Source organism: Heterodontus francisci, chromosome 16 (genome assembly GCF_036365525.1).
Source record: "Heterodontus francisci isolate sHetFra1 chromosome 16, sHetFra1.hap1, whole genome shotgun sequence".
NCBI lineage: Eukaryota > Metazoa > Chordata > Chondrichthyes > Heterodontiformes > Heterodontidae > Heterodontus > Heterodontus francisci.
Genome location: NC_090386.1, coordinates 42,751,580 through 42,768,041, shown reverse-complemented (window position 1 = coordinate 42,768,041; position 16,462 = coordinate 42,751,580). Strand labels below are relative to the sequence as shown.

General features: G+C 42.3%; 1 protein-coding gene across 3 annotated transcripts in view; it reads right to left on the bottom strand.

Annotated features, from left to right (window-relative positions):
* Positions 1-16,462, bottom strand: part of LOC137378073 (aurora kinase C-like) — a 51,649-nt gene that overhangs the window by 18,501 nt on the left and 16,686 nt on the right. For all 3 annotated transcript variants that reach the window (XR_010976546.1, XM_068048139.1, XM_068048138.1), the window contains exons 2-3: positions 15,284-15,346; positions 14,352-14,667 (exon numbers count right to left, since the gene is read on the bottom strand). Coding sequence is in view for 2 of the 3 variants with exons in the window: in XM_068048139.1 (XP_067904240.1) it covers positions 14,352-14,667; positions 15,284-15,331 (364 nt within the window). In the remaining variant the exon portion in view is untranslated. The remainder of the gene's footprint in view (positions 1-14,351; positions 14,668-15,283; positions 15,347-16,462) is intronic.

The window sequence follows — 16,462 nt, the reverse complement described above, 5'->3', positions numbered from 1 at the left end:
ATCCTCGAGGAAGGGGTGATCGCAGTATGGTTGAATTTAGAATACAGATGGAGTGTGAGAAGATAAAATCCAATACCAGGGTCCTGCGCTTGAACAAGGGGGACTACAATAGAATGAGGGAGGACTTGGCTAAAGTAGAATGGAAACAAAGATTTTATGGTGGGTCAGTTGTCGAGCAGGAGGACTTTCAAAGCAATTTTTCAAAGTGCTCAGCAAAAGTATATTCCAGTGAAAAAGGAAGGACTGGAAGAAAAAGGGGTAATCTGCCATGGGTGTCTAAGGAAATAAGGGAGGCTATCAAATTGAAAGAGAAGGCAAACAAAGTGGCCAAAAACAGCATGAAACTAGAACATTGGGAAAACTTTAAAGATCAAAAGAAAGCCACAAAAAGAGCTATAAAAAGATAGAACATGAGAAAAAACTAGCACAGAATATAAGGACAGATAGCAAAAGTTTCTATAAATATATAAAACGAAAAAGAGTGGCTAAAGTAAACGTTGGTCCTTTAGAGGATGAGAAGGGGAATTTAGTTATGGGATATGATGAAATGGCCGAGGCATTGAACAGGTATTTTGTATCGGTCTTCACGGTGGAGGACACTAATAACATGCCAGTAATTGACAAAGAGACAAACGTAGGTGAGGACCTGGAAACAATTATTACGGAAGAGGTAGCGTTGGGCAAGCCAATGGAGCCAAGGATTGATAAGTCTCCTGGTCCTGATGGAATGCATCCCAGGGTACTAAAAGAGATCGAGAGAAATAGCAGGTGCACTGGCAGTAATTTTCCAAAATTCTCTGGACTCTGGGGTAGTCCCAGCAGATTGGAAAACAGCAGATGTGACACCACTGTTTAAAAAGGGAGGTAGACAAAAGATGGGGAATTATAGACCGGTTAGCTTAACCTCTGTAGTGGGGAAGATGCTGGAGTCTATTATCAAGGAAGAAATAGCAGGGCATCTCAATAGAAATAGTCCCGTTGGGCAGACGCAGCATGGGTTCATGAAGGGCAGGTCATGCTTGACAAATCTTTTGGAATTCTATGATGACATTACGAGCAAGGTGGACAATGGAGACCCAGTGGATGTGGTGTACCTAGATTTCCAAAAGGCCTTCGACAAGGTGCCACGCAAGAGGCTGCTGCATAAGATAAGGATGCATGGCATTAGGGGTAAAGTATTAGCATGGAGAGGATTGGTTGACTAACAGGAAGCAGAGAGTGGGGATAAATGAGTGCTATTCTGGTTGGCAGTCACTAGTGGTGTGCCTCAGGGATCAGTGTTGGGACCACAATTATTTACAATTTATACAGATGGTTTGGAGTTGGGGACCACGTGTAGGGTGTCAAAGTTTGCAGATGACACTAAAATGAGTGGCAGAGCAAAGTGTGCAGATGACTGTGAAACTTTGCAGAGGAACATAGATACATTGAGTGAGTGGGCAAAGGTCTGGCAGATGGAATACAATGTTAATAAATGTGAAGTCATTCATTTTGGTAGGAGTAACAGTAAAAAGGATTATTACTTGAATGGTAAAAAGTTGCAGCATGCTGCTATGCAGAGGGACCTGGGTGTCCTTGTGCATGAATCGCAGAAGGTTGGTCTGCAGGTACAGCAAGTAATTAGGAAGGCAAATGGAATTTTGTCCTTCATTGCTAAAGGGATTGAGTTTAAAAGCAGAGAGGTTATGTTGCAGCTGTATAAGGTACTGGTGAGGCCGCACCTGGAGTACTGTGTGCAGTTTTGGTCTCCTTACTTGAGAAAGGATATACTGGCACTGGAGAGGGTGCAGAGGAGGTTCACTAGGTTGATTCTGGAATTGAGGGGGTTGGCTTATGAGGAGAGACCAAGTAGATTGGGATTGTATTCATTGGAGTTCAGAAGAATGAGGGGGGTGGCGGGATCTTATAGAAACAAAATCATGAAGGGAATAGATAAGATACAAGTAGAGAGGATGTTTCCACTGGCAGGTGAAGCTCTGACAAGAGGGCATAGCCTCAAGATTAGAGGGAGCAGATTTAGGAGTGAATTTTAAAAAAGGAACTTCTTCACCCAGAGGGTTGTTAATTTATGGAATTCCTTGCCCAGTGAAGTTGTTGACGCTTCTTCAGTCAATGTTTTTAAAGCTAAGGTAGATATCTTTTTGAATAAAGGAATTAAGGGATACGGTGAGAGCGCGGGTAAGCGGATCCGAGTCCACGAAAAGATCAGCCATGATCTTATTGAATGGCGGAGCAGGCTCGAAGGGCTGGACGGCCTACTCCTGCTCCTAGTTCTTATGATCTTATGATCCATCTCAGCTATCTAAATGCTTGGGAGGTGACAAAGTTGGAGGTGGAAAAAAACCCCCAGCAGAGTTTAAAAAAAACCACTGATGCAACTTAGTTGCTTGTGCACAATTGACTGAATAAAGGAAGTCAAATATAGCACTGTTAAGAGACTTTTTGGCCAAGACTCTAATAGAATCATCTTTGCTGGAAACTGGTGTCAAAAAGACTTGGAGGTGGGAGTCGAACTGTATTAAGTTAAACTCAACTAGTGACTAATCTAGATTCTCTCCTATAAAATTGAAGTCAGATGAAAAAGGCAGTAAAAACAATGGAAAGCAAATGTTGCCATTACATACAGACCAACAGGGAATAATCTAATTCTCTTGGGCCAGGATATTTTTTGTTCCTTGCAAGAATCTAATGGTTATTCAAGCTATGTTTAACACTAAAAGGTTTTGTTTTTACAAATTCATTCATGGGATGTGGGAATTGCTGGCTAGGCCAACATGTATTGTCCATCCCCAATTTCCCTCAAGGTGCTGGTGAGCTGCCTTTTGAACTGCTGCAGTTCTTGTGGTGCAGATACACCCACTGTGCTGTTAGGTAGGGAGTTCCAAGATTTTGTACTGGGAAGAAGTTTTCTCCTGGTAACTAAGATTTTTGGGACTACCAAAGATTCAAAGTTCCAGTTCTTCCCTCCTCACTCCTTAAAAAAAAATACAAACATGGCTGCAATTCTGGGTTTAAGTGCACATAATCCAAACCCACATTAATGCAGTACTAAGTGATGGATTGTCAGAAGTTATGCCTTTCAAATTAGACATTTGTAATATTTTGGAACTGGACTTGGATGGGCTGTTTTAATTTGTGTTGCTACATTTAATACAAGGCTAGATTCAAGTAACAACTCAGGAGAGGGAGACAGATGGAAGTAAAGATCTTGCATTTATACAAGTCTTTTTACCACTTCAGTGTTGGCCAGGGGCTGTAAGAAACACAATCAGTTACAAACTGCTGGGATTGTTTGACCTGTAGTAACCTGGTGCTCAGACACTGGCCTGTGCTGGTAAAAACCAGTTTGAACTAATTACTTTATGGGACAAGACAAAGAACAGGATACTGGAAAAGGGCCTTATTTGGATACAGTGAGATACCGGGGCCTTTGGGCCTGGGCCAATTAAGAGGTGACAGCACAGTGGTTAGCACTGCAGCCTCACAGCTCCAGTGACCCGGGTACTGCCTGTGTGGAGTTTGCAGGTTCTCCGTGTTTGCGTGGGTTTTCTCCAGGTGCGCTGGTTTCCTCCCACATGCCAAAGACTTGCAGGTTGATAGGTAAATTGGTCATTATAAATTGCCCCTAGTATAGGTAGGTGGTAGGGAAATATAGGGACAGGTGGGAATGTGGTAGGAATATGGAATTAGTGTAAATGGGTGGTTGATGGTCAGCACAGACTCGGTGGGCTGAAGGGCCTGTTTCAGTGCTGTATCTCAAAAAAAAAAAGAGATATGAACGAGGTGAGCAAGCTTAAGCCAACCGGAACGACACAGCTCGGATTTGGAGAGAGATAAGCAATAGGAAAAGAAGAGCACTTTTTGGGCATAGAGCCAGTGAAAACTTTGGAGATCAACCATCGTGGAAGTGGAAGACCCTGCGTGAGCGACGTAGAGGCGAGCGAGCAGAACACCTGGCCAGCATTAACTCTCCCTTTTTCGGGTAATATCCTTTGTATTCTGTGACTAGGTCAGGGGAAGGTCAGAGGAACCTAGTGGGTGTGCTTATAAATTCTAGGTAGTTTTGTTATCAACAGTATAACTCAGTGGAAGTTGTATGTTTTTGTCTAACTAAGTGTATAAGCCTTATTCTTACATTGTACAATAATGTGAATAAAGTAAATTGAAAGTTAAAGGACTGAGCTCCTCCTCTTTGTACTAAGCCAGTAACTGTAGCTGTGGATTAAGCTGGAGGGTGGCTCTCTTAAAATCCGTTATCCCAAATACTCAACTTGAGCCTGACAGCCAGGATCAACTGGGTATAGGGAATAAAGGGGACAAGGGAGAGTTGACTCCACGCCACAGTTTACATAGTCGGTGTCCCTGGGTGGGCTCAAGGATAAATCTCTCCATTGAATCAGCAGGAGACTCGAGCTGAACTGGCAAAGTACAGAGAGAACAGGAACTTATGGGTTAATTTGTAGCTACTAACATGACGAAACAAAGGGAATCTCCAAACCTTGGAGACTGTTTGTTTTGATTGGAAAGGATTCCTCCAAAAATACGTACTAGCGAAGCGGCCACAATACGGAGAATACACTGGTCACACTAGTGATAAGGGAAAACCTGTAGGGGAAGCCCTTTGGAAGACTGCACAGAGATGTCAGCTAGGAAATTTAAAAAAAGATACAGCAGTCAGTAGCTATCTGTTGCTCACTTGAGGAATGGATAGAGTGCCAACAGCAGGCGAAAAGTGAGCAGAACAGACAAGAGGAAGAGAATAAAAAAAAACTGAGGAAACAGCCCACCTTAGCAAAAAAGTAACTGATTTGCAGGGACAGAGAAGTGCAGATTTGATGCATATGAACCAATATCAGTTACAGTGCAAAAAACTAGTTATGGAAAAAAAGTAGGAGGAAAGAGAAGCCCAAGCAGCTAAAGCAGAGGTGAAAGGATGGAAGCAGCAATGTAGTGATTTAAAAACTGCCATGAATGCGATTCAGAGAGCAGCTCAGGAAAAGAGAAGTAATTCAGGTGACCACACAAAGTGCCAAAAATACATAGCGAGACTGCAAGAGCAGCAAGCCAGAGATGTATAATCTGTGCTTTTGCACCCAAAGGAAGTGAGAATGGTGAAGGGGGCATAGATTGGAATGAGTTAGCAGATGAAGCAGCTAGATACAGCCACGATGGAGACCATCTACCCGAGGATCCTCCGCCAGCATATGACAGAGCCAAAAGGAGTCATCGGCCCCCATGGCCCCCCCTTGTGACCACTAGGGCAGTGATAGGGGCAGATGGCAGCTGGCCCATGTATGGCATATTCCACTCCAATGGGGGTACAGCAATTGAGGGATATTGTGAAAGATATTGGGACGTGTGCACCCAGGGATGATCCTAGGGAGCTGTTCCAAGCAGACGGAGAGGAATACACGGCTTAGATGATGCTGAAGAAAAATTATAATGTGCCTACACCCACACATACACTCCGCCCTACCGGAGGAACAGAAACTCAGTAGAGGCATAAATGAGGCTTTAAGAGAACAAGTATTAAATGTCATGGGTGCTAATAGAGGGGACCCAGTGGAGGCGCTAATGAAATGCTATCAAAGAAAAAGGTGAATACCCTGTTGCATTTGCAGCTCGCATCTGGGCAGTGTTTCAAGGGGTATAATGGCACAAACCTAGATAGAGCAAATCCAATGCCAGAGATTAGAAATCGATGGCTAAGAATGCTGGTGTCACATGGCACTGAGTCATCAAGAAGGGCACTAGATCAATTTGATCCCTCTGATGACAGAGGCTTGGGTACTCAGGAGGATGGTTAGAGCATGGGAGAAGGAAACAAAATTTTCCAAGGCCCCTGGGGAAAGGCGATGCCTGTAAAAGATCAGATGATAACCTGAAGAAATGAAGGGAGGGGAACTGCACAAGGGGCACCCCACCCAGCCTTTCAGACAAGAGGAAGGGGTAGAGGCATGGGGAGAGGATCTGTCCTAGTAACAGGGAGAACTCCGGGAGGGCTGGCCCACTGCTATAATTGTGGTCAGGAGGGACATTTCGAAAGAGAATGTCCAAGCCTGAGACGAGAAAATGTAGGTCGGGGAGGAGCCAGAACAAACGCCAGAGCCTACCCGTAGAAGGACTGAATAGGTCAAATCCTCAATGTGATATACTAGAGATAGCAGTCTTCGGGGTTGTACCCCGAACCACAATGACAGTCGCAGGCCTCAGTTATGGGTGTGACACATGGTGGGACAACACAGGGAGACCCCTAGTGAATGGTAGGGTTGGAGGCCGCCCTGTCACGTTCCTTTGGGACACTGGAGGATCCCGAACCACCAATGTTAGTAAAGTAGATTGGGAAATTCCAAGTAAACTCGTTTTACGTGGATTCACAGGACATTCACAAGTGGGATATGAGAGTGTACCATTGGAAGTCAGTGTGGGGGACATAGCAATAGAGCACTCAGTGGTTCTCATTGAGTTACCCGGAGAACAAGAACATATATTTGGGTGTGATTACATGGCTAAAGTGGGACTGTTTTGACCCTGTTAATTGCACAATTTGTTAAATGCCCTTGGGCATGGGTAGTATCGATCACATATCTGTCCCAGTGGGGGAATACCAGGATAGGATATGCACGTTTGGGGAATTGTGGACAAGACCAGAGGAGTAGAGATAGTGAAGTACAACAAATCACATGGAATTCAGTAGTATTTGCTCAACATAAACAGGATTGTGGGAAAATAACTGGAAGAGTGTGTACAGGGCCCAGACTCCAAACCACAGAAGCAGTATATTTTTCCAAAACAGTCAGGAGGAGGTAGGAAAGGTGATAGAGTTTGTTGCTACAAGGGATATTAAGACCAGTCGCCTCCACTAACAACTCACCTATTTGGCTGGCGACTAACGATAGACTATCAAGAATTAAATAAGGTAACCCCATTAACAGCCCCTATTGTAGCAACTAGCCCAGAGACAGTAGTTAAACAGAGTGAGGATGCACAGTGGTTCACTGTTTTAGAAACAAGTAATGGTTTTTGGTCTACTCCACTGGAGAAAGAATGCCAATATAAATTTGCATTTACCTTTCAAGGACAAAATACATGGACTGCCCTGCCACAGGGATCATAATTCCCAGTCTATATATTTCACCAACGTTTAAGGGAAAGGTTGAAAAGGTTCTCAAAGCCTGAATGTCTGGTGCAGTATGTAGATGATTTACTGCTACAAACTGAAATGGAACAGGAACACTCAGTAACTGAGTGAATTACTACAATTGTTACACAAATTGGGACTAAAAGTAAACCCTAAAAAAGCACAGGTTATGAAACAGAAGGTTACTTACTTGGGAATGATCTTGACACTGGGAAAGAGAAATTGACCAACGAAAGGTAGTCGCAGTTGGCAGACTCACTGTCCCGAGGGATGTAAAAGGGTTGAGATCTTTCCTGGGTTTGGTAGGATATTGCAGGGACAACATTGATGGATTTGCTACAAAAGCAGCCCCTATTGAGAAAGAATGTGGCGTGGGAGTGGAAAACTGAACACAGGCCATTTCAGATTTAAAGCAGGCACTAGCTGCTGCACCTGCTGAAAACCCCAAATCCAACTGAGCCATTTTCATTGGAGGTAGCCATCACAGACACGACCCTCTCGACAGTTCGGTTACAGGAGACATATGGGAAGTTGAGACCAGCAGCATATGCTTTCACCAGTAGAGCAGGGGTATACAACGTGAGGAACATTTGTTAACAGTTTTTTGGTCAGTACAGTATTTTACTTACATAGTGGGACTGAATCCACTTACAATACTGACAGTAACTACAGGGGTATGTTCTATTAGACAGTAGGATCAAAGATGGGTCAGTAAGTCAGAATAGAATTGCTAGGTGGACACTATTGTTGCAAGGAAGAAACATAAGCATGAAAGGAGTAAAAACCACCACTATGTTGGCAAACAACCTAGTGCATCAAGGAGAGAAACATGTGTCAAGTCAGGATAGCAAATGATCCCAAGGGACCATTTGTATCAAAACAAAAAGGAGGGGGTAGGAGTGGATTGGAAAAAGCAATGGGGATAGAAAGTAAAAGATGCAAAGGAACAAGAACCCCACTGAAATTTTTTTGCGGATGGTTCCTCATCAGTACAGGATGGGGAGAGGAGGACTGGGTGCAGGATATATGTAGAAGACGAACATGGTCAGGAAAAGTTTAGCGCAGCCTTAAAATTGCCTAAAACAATGAGTGCACAGGTGGCAGAATTAGCAGCTGTCGCATATGTGGTTGGCCACCTGGAATACTTCCTGCCTGGATCAGTTATATATTCTGATTGCATGTCTGTAATAGCCTCACGGAACATTTGCCCTTATGGGAGGAGAGGGGTTTTGTCTCAGCAGATGCGAAGCCCCTTCATTAAGATACATCTTTGAAGGAGCACAGGGGAAAGGATATGGGATCACGAAGGTAAAAGCTCATTCAAAATTTACTCCGGAAGGGAACAGGAAAGCGGATGAGCTAGCCAAACAAGGTGCTGTTAGTGGACAGGAATGGCAGCCATCGATTGAGGACATTGGGGAACAAAGGAAAACAGGTCAAGGTAATGGATTTAACAGAGGAGCAGAAGAAAGATGGAGAATTGGAAAAAACTGATAGGAGTAGAGTCAGATAGATACAGAGTACAAGGAGATATATATTCAGGACAGAGTGGTTTTATGTGAAAGGAAAATTTGTAGTGCCAGAGAGGGGGACGAAACCAAATAACCCACTGGTACCATGACTTATGGGGACATAAAAAAGGACAGAGTACCCTGGAAAGGATAAAGGTGGTGTACTGGTGGCCTGGAATGAAAGGTGATGTGGAACACTACATCAAGAATTGTTTGAGCTGTGCACAACACAACCTGGATAGAAATGTCAAGAAAGGAGCCCTCCGACATACTAGACCAGTAGAAGGGCCTTGGACTAATTTACAGAGACTATGTAGGACTCTTACCCCCCCCCCCCCCCACTCCAGGAGGGTTTAAGTACATTCTAGTAATAGTAGATACGTTTACCAAATGGGTGGAAGTTTTCCCAACCAGAACAAATACAGCCAAAGTCACCACGGAAAATTCTGTTAGAAAGGGTATTCACTTGGTGGGGTTTACCCTGAAGCATAGAATCAGATCAGGGAACACATTTTACAGCCTATGTAATGCAAAATGTAATGACCCTCTTTGGGGTTAAACAGAAATTCCACATACCCTACAGTCTAGTGAAATTGTGGAAAGGATGAATCGGACATTGAAAAACACGATAGCTAAAATGGTACAGCAGCATAAGGCAACCTGGCAGGTTGTTCTGCCCTATGTGTTGATGGTAATCAGGAATACTGTAGCTTCATCAACAGGTTATACTTCCTATAAACTCATGACGGGAAGGGACATGAGAGGAATGGAGGGGGTTGGTAGGTTTGGACTTGTCCAAACCAGAGGTGGACAGTATTATATCAGAAAAATGGGTACAGCAATTAGTAGAAACACAGTGAGGGAAGCAAATTACATGGCAGCCACCAACAGGGAAAGAGACAGCAAAGTAAGGCTTATTTCGATGTGAAAGCCATCCCGATAGAGTTGAGCCCTGGACAAAAAGGGTAATGATCAGAATATACCAGCCCTCCTCATTTTTGAGTCCAAAGTTCGCCAGTTCCTATGAGATAGTAGATAAAGCTAGTCCATCTGTATACAAAGTATTGACGGTGCCAGATAAGAGTGACTGGTATCACAATCAGTTAAAGTTAGGAGAAAAACAGGATAATCACAGTTGGCATGTGATGCTACCGATGTTCCGATCGAAGGTCAGGGAGATCAAGAGCAGGATCAACTGCAGATCCAAGTGGAAGTGTTTGAAAGACAACCTGAAGTTGTAAGTCCACATACAGAGGGAAATTGAGGGGAAAAAAAAAAAAAACAGGGGAAGTAAGTGGGCTAGGAGAAATGGACGGTTAGAATCAGTAACAAATTGGGAACAAGATATAAACAGTCTGGCTCAGTGTATGGAGACTGGACTTAAAATAGGATAAGAAAGAAATGGTAAATAAGAGCAGAAATTACACTTGTATATTACAGGTCCAGCCCACAATGAAGAGGGTGATACATTGCATTGCAATTGGATTGACCATAGGTGAACCCACATTGGAGCCATCACGACGAATGAACGCACCTGAAGCAATGTCAACACGGGAAGATTATCCCGTGGCCAGAAACAACTTTGCTCGGCAGATCAAGATAGTTTGTACCAACAAAGGACAGCGAGAAGATTTAAATTTGTATTATGCGGGAGTAGATGGGTTGGCATGCATGGGAAAAACATCGGGTATACCAGAAGGGAACAGAAGTTTTACCTTAACTAACAGTGTTAGGTACCTGTGATGAGGATAGAGGAAGATATTATGTTGGGGCAGTGTTTCATATTCCGACGCGGGAGTAATTTGACCTACCCTTTAAAGAGAGTCCATAATGTGGGCAAGTACCAGGAGTGTATTTGGATATCTTTAAATAACCCACCATCTCATACCATTGTAATGGACGGTGTTAAGAGGTAGATTTGTCAAAATGTCATCGGGGGGGGGGGGGGGGGGGGGGAAGAAAATTACTGGGCCTGTCTGGAAGAGACAACGAGACAAAAAAAAAAAAAAAAAAATTGCAGGCTCAGCACCTATGAAAATTGTTCATTGTCCATTTTGCCTGTTAATAACTAGACCTTTTTACAATATGCCCTTGTGGGGCAAACGTATTACATAGCCACAGCTGCTACAAATTACAAGGAGAGATGGAAACAGTGCCCTCTGGAGGGACACAATGTAGCCATTCACAATGTAACCTCGGACTTGGTTGTTGGTGGACAAGTACTGCCTAAGCCAATAAAGAGGGTAATGATAGAGGAGAATCTCAGTCCAGTGTACTGATACAGATCAAGAGGTACAGGAATATATTGCCACTGAATTACCACCCATCCCACATGTAACAGCAGATTGGACACAAATAGCAGAAGAGGCAAAAGAGATAATTCATCAATGGAATAAACACAAACAATTAGAACTCATGCTGACAAGGCAAATGAACTGTTGTGACCCAGGGTTTTGGAATAAGTTTCGGAATTGGGGATCTAATGTTCAAATACATCCATGGGTCAGAATTGTATCACATATTGCTGTCATAGTGATTCTATGTGCATTAATAATTGTTATATTCAATGTATATCAGCTTAGAAGGTGGAAAAATGAACTTTTGCAAAGATTGGATGATGGGACTATAATGAAACAGAAGGGACAGTTATCAATGTAAATAAAAACTGAAAAAACTGTATATACTAAGTTTTATAACGTATCTTTTTATATGCAACAGTATTGCACACTTATTTGAGGGACAATGATATTCTCAGGAATGGTTCACAGAGAAGGGAAACTTGATCTGCAGATAGGTATCTTTGGATCATAAGGGTGGGGATGTTGGCCAGGGGCTGTAAGAAACACAGAATCAGTTACAAACTGCTGGGATTGTTTGACCTGTAGTAATCTGGAGCTCGGACACTGGCCTGTGCTGGTAAAAAACCAGTTTGAACTAATTACTTTATGGGACAAGACAAAGAACAGGACACAGGAAAAGGGCCTTATTTGGACACAATGTGATACTGGGTCTTTGGGCCTGGGCCAATTAAGAGAAGCAGTGAACGAGGTGAGCAAGCTTAAGCCAACCAGAAAGACACAGCTCGGATTTGGAGAGAGATAAGCAACAGGAAAAGGAGAGCTTTTTGGGCATAGAGCCAGTGAAAACTTTGGAGATCAACCATCGTGGAAGTGGAAGACCCTGCGTGAACGACGTAGAGGCGAGTGAGCAGAACACCTGGCCAGCATTAACTCTCCCTTTTTCGGGTAATATCCTTTGTATTCTGTGACTAGGTCAGGGGAAGGTCAGAGGAACCTAGTGGGTGTGCTTATAAATTCTAGGTAGTTTTGTTATCAACAGTATAACTCAGTGGAAGTTGTATGTTTTTGTCTAACTAAGTGTATAAGCCTTATTCTTACATTGTACAATAATGTGAATAAAGTAAATTGAAAGTTAAAGGACTGAGTTCCTCCTCTTTGTACTAAGCCAGTAACTGTAGCTGTGGATTAAGCTGGAGGGTGGCTCTCTTAAAATCCGTTATCCCAAATACTCAACTTGAGCCTGACAGCCAGGATCAACTGGGTATAGGGAATAAAGGGGACAAGGGAGAGTTGACTCCACGCCATGGTTTGCATCAGAAAAATAGGCTTCCCAAAGCACTTCACAACCAGTAAATTACTAAGAAAGTTTGTTTGTGGAACCTATGAAATAAATGGTCAAATCTGCTTTAATGTGGGGTCGAGGAATAAATGTCAGGGTATAAGAGGAAAATTAATCATCTGAATACAGTCATGGGATCTTGGTGGATTCACTTGAGGGAAGTTGGGGCCTTAATTTAATATTTCACCTGACAATGCAAGAGTGCAGCTTGAACCCATGACATAACACAAGAGGCAAGACTACCATGGTGCCAAGGCTGATACCCAGCTTTTTTTTTGACTTACAGCCAGACATTAAATAGATAGAACCTTAGGTGATTTGTGGTATCAAATGAGACTCAATGAGGATGGAAAATCTGTTTGGTTTTGTGTTTTTGTAGTTTAAAGCATGGGAAGATTCCAGAGGTCATTTAACTAAATTAGTTAAATTAAACATTTCAGCCACAGGTGAATTTGCTGACAAAGTCAACAAATGCTCAATTATAGGTTACACCAAAAAAGGTGGTCTGTATACCCTAGCTTGGCAAGAGACACTGGCCTTATAAACATGTACAGACTGCAACATAGGAATACAGTAATTAGCTTAGGAACAGCTGGCTTTGCACCCAGACGACCAATTGCATTTTTGACTTCATGAAAACAGTGTGATGAGAAATTGTCAAATTTCACAACACACTTTTCCCATTTTATGTGAACTCTTGTTTTCCAATCAACTTACTATATTGATTTTCTGTGTGCCTTCCAGAAAGACAGGAAAACATGGTGGCATGTGATCTTATAGTAGCAAGTATACAGAGTGTTGTTTTGCTAGAATCCCAAGGTCAAACTATAGCTTAGATATGGGGCAGTAAAGGCACAATTTGCATCATGGGAGGGAAAATGTGAATTCCTGCTTAGGATAGTGACCAGTGTTAAACTTGAGAACATCTAGCACAAAGTATTAGGCAAATGAGTGCATAATTATTCAGGCAAAAGATCACATGACACTGCCAAGATAAGAGGTCTTTTGTACCCTAGCCTACCACTGATCAATTGAACACTCACTCACTATGCCCACCCCAAAACAGACCATGCAGCTTAAAAAGTAATCCCCTAGTTGCAAAGCATTTTGGGATGTTTGAAGAGCACCAGACATGCAAGCCAAAATTATTGGGGTAGTCAGACTAGGGACACTTGTGGTCAATCTGTTCACCAGTGAAACATGGCGTCTTGTTCAGCATACCTACGTTAGTTTGGGAGAAAGAATGATGCAATGATTTTACATGCATCAGACAGTAAATGCTGAAATTAAAAAGTTGTATTTACTTGTGTAGGTTCCTGCTAGCCATTGTAAGATTTTTTTCCCCCCTCACAGCTCACGTGCTGGGAAGCAGATAACTTGGCATTAATATAATGACAAGATACAAGATGGCTATTCAGTCCATGTCTATGCTAGTGCAATCCAAGTAATCAGAGTTAATCTATTCTTCACCCTTATACCCTAAAAATTCATATAGGTCTATGGGAAAACACTATTGCAAACTTCCAAAAATGAAATGCTCTTCACCCTTATCCTAAGCGATAACTACTAATAAAATGTCTGCTATAGTATGCTCATTGGGAACTAAACATTTGGCAAAATTTGCCAGCCAAAATGCCTCAACATGTTGGTTAACATTTACCAGTTTTACATTCTAGCACATGCTACTTCTAATTTGTAGAGATCACCACAGAACACATGTCTGAATAGTGTTAAACCATACAAGTGGATCAATTAAGAAAGCCCAATTAAACTGCAAAGACCAGTTACCTAAAGCTACAAAATCAGCACAAATTGTATTGCACTTGAAACGTACAATTATAAAAAAAAAGTATTCTGTGCAATATCTGGTTTAAGCAGAAGTATATCTACTGTGTAACTGCCCCGACAAACAAATTTTTCTGCAGCACTTGTGGAAGAGCCAGTCACTCTAGAATGGGCCTTTATAGCCACTCCAGGCGCTGCTCCACACACCACTCACCGCCTCCAGGCGCTTACCCATTGTCTCTCGAGATAAGGAGGCCAAAGAAGATAATACCTACCATCACTTGGCACCTCTGAAGGTTGCACATGGGTTTGATTTCTAGGAGGTTCACAAATTTGTTGAACTTCTGCTTTTTGGCAAGCCTGTTTCAGATGGGGAGGCACTTGTGCTGTCTGTTTTACTTGATTTGTTAATACCTGACGCTTGTTCGGAGCTGAATTGGCAGTCAGAACCCGTGATTGAAGTGGTACGCTTTTCTGGCCTACATTACAAGTAGACACCATATGTTGTGCTGACAAGCTCCCTGTAGGTGGTTGATTCTGTGAATTTTGCTTTGATTCCACAACACACTTTGGACCATCCAAGGCTGGCATCTTTGAGAAAAAAAAAAAAAAATCAAATTTTCAGACAATGACATCCAAGCAATTGCCACATCATTTTCCCTTCACTGCACCAAATACTCTTTCCTGTCTCTGCTCAAGTAACTCAGCAGGTTTATTGCTTAAAAATATTTTTGTTCAGAGTGCCATTTAGAAATAGTCCAAGTAAAGATTAGAGATTTGCTTTCACCCTACTGGATGAAATTTTAAGCTTTCTCTATTTTGATGCACATTTCATAGGTGTGCAAAATGGCCATTCTGCATCTTGGGTAAATAAGTTTAGGGACATACAAGCTAATACTGCATCTCAACGTGTAAACAAAATTGGACTTGACATCCAAGTATTCCCCACCCACCCCTGATATAAAAGAATCATTTGCAGATGGGAGCCATCAGTCTAATCTCTCAACTGGATAGTGCTTCAGATACCAAACCATATTACCACAGTAGCGTCCTCCTTATTGGGCAAGATGCCCATTTTGGTACTTTCAATATACAAAGTTAGCACAGTAATCATGCAGCAACTAGTACACAGTGAAGCATTAAACAGTTCAATGGCTTAGTATATTGCACAGTTCGCACTACACATTAACTTGAATAGCAAAAATACCTTGCCAACTCCAACACGGCCTCCTTGGTTCACAAACTTTTTCTCCATTTGTAATCAGAAATCCTGCAAAAAGTAGTTAAATGTTATTGTATTAGAAAACAATCTATTTGGAGACCGTTTTAGGTGGAACACTCAAATTTCCACCACAACGCTCCCATGTTATTTAAACTATTCCAGAAGTATTCAGAGCTACGACAGTCCAAGTCCCAAAATATTAATTTGATTTTCCCAATTACAAGTGCATGAGCTCTGGGGAGTAGCAACAAAACATGTGCAGCTTCCAAGAGTATTTGTCCCTATGGGACAGACCACAATGTATCATGGAACAATCCAAAACAAAAATACCTTTCTGGTCAGAGACCCACCTCACTAGAATAAAAAGCTTTATTAAGCCACCTACCACCAACTTATAGTGCCTTTAAACATGCCAAGACACTTCCCAAAGGTGGACTCAAAATGGATTTTACAGAAGCTTCTGAGTGGCAAGAGAAACAGAGAAAGAATTCAGGAGGTAGAGAGAAGCACGACAGAAAATATTCCACTCTACAAGTGGAAAGGGCTCAGAGAGGGGTCTGACAATAAACGGAAAAGTTAGAAATGCAAATTCTCCAAAATGCTTCACAGCAATGCCCTCTGCATTTTATTGCAAAGATTTGTGGGGAGTTTGGGGGGGGAAAAAAAAAAAAAAAGTGGTGAAGGAAGGGAAGGAGGGAGAAAACAAGGCCTTTTCAAAAAAAAAAATTGGCATTTGCCACTGGGAAGTGCCACTTTGCTCAAAAGAGCTGAGTGTTGCTGGCCTACAAGTAGACAGTATAAGTTATGTTGACAAGTCCCCTACAGATGGGGAATTTTGTGGCACCACAGTACATTTTGATCTGTGGTTAGCAGCTTCAAAAACCAAATTCCTCAGACAAAGATTGTGACTCCCACAATTCCAATTTCCACACAAATGTAAAGAGACCATGTTTGAATTATTTATCACTCCAGCTTACAAGTAAACTCCCAAGTAGTCATACCAAGGCACTAACACAAGGGTACAGCTGACCACAAAGCCATGATTGAGTTTTATTGACTTTCATTAGACCCAATGATATGTCTGCCTCTGTGGCAAGAAATCAAACAAATTGAAGTTGAGTCTACCAGCCACTCACCCACCAAAGGTTAGCAAAAGCAGAGGAC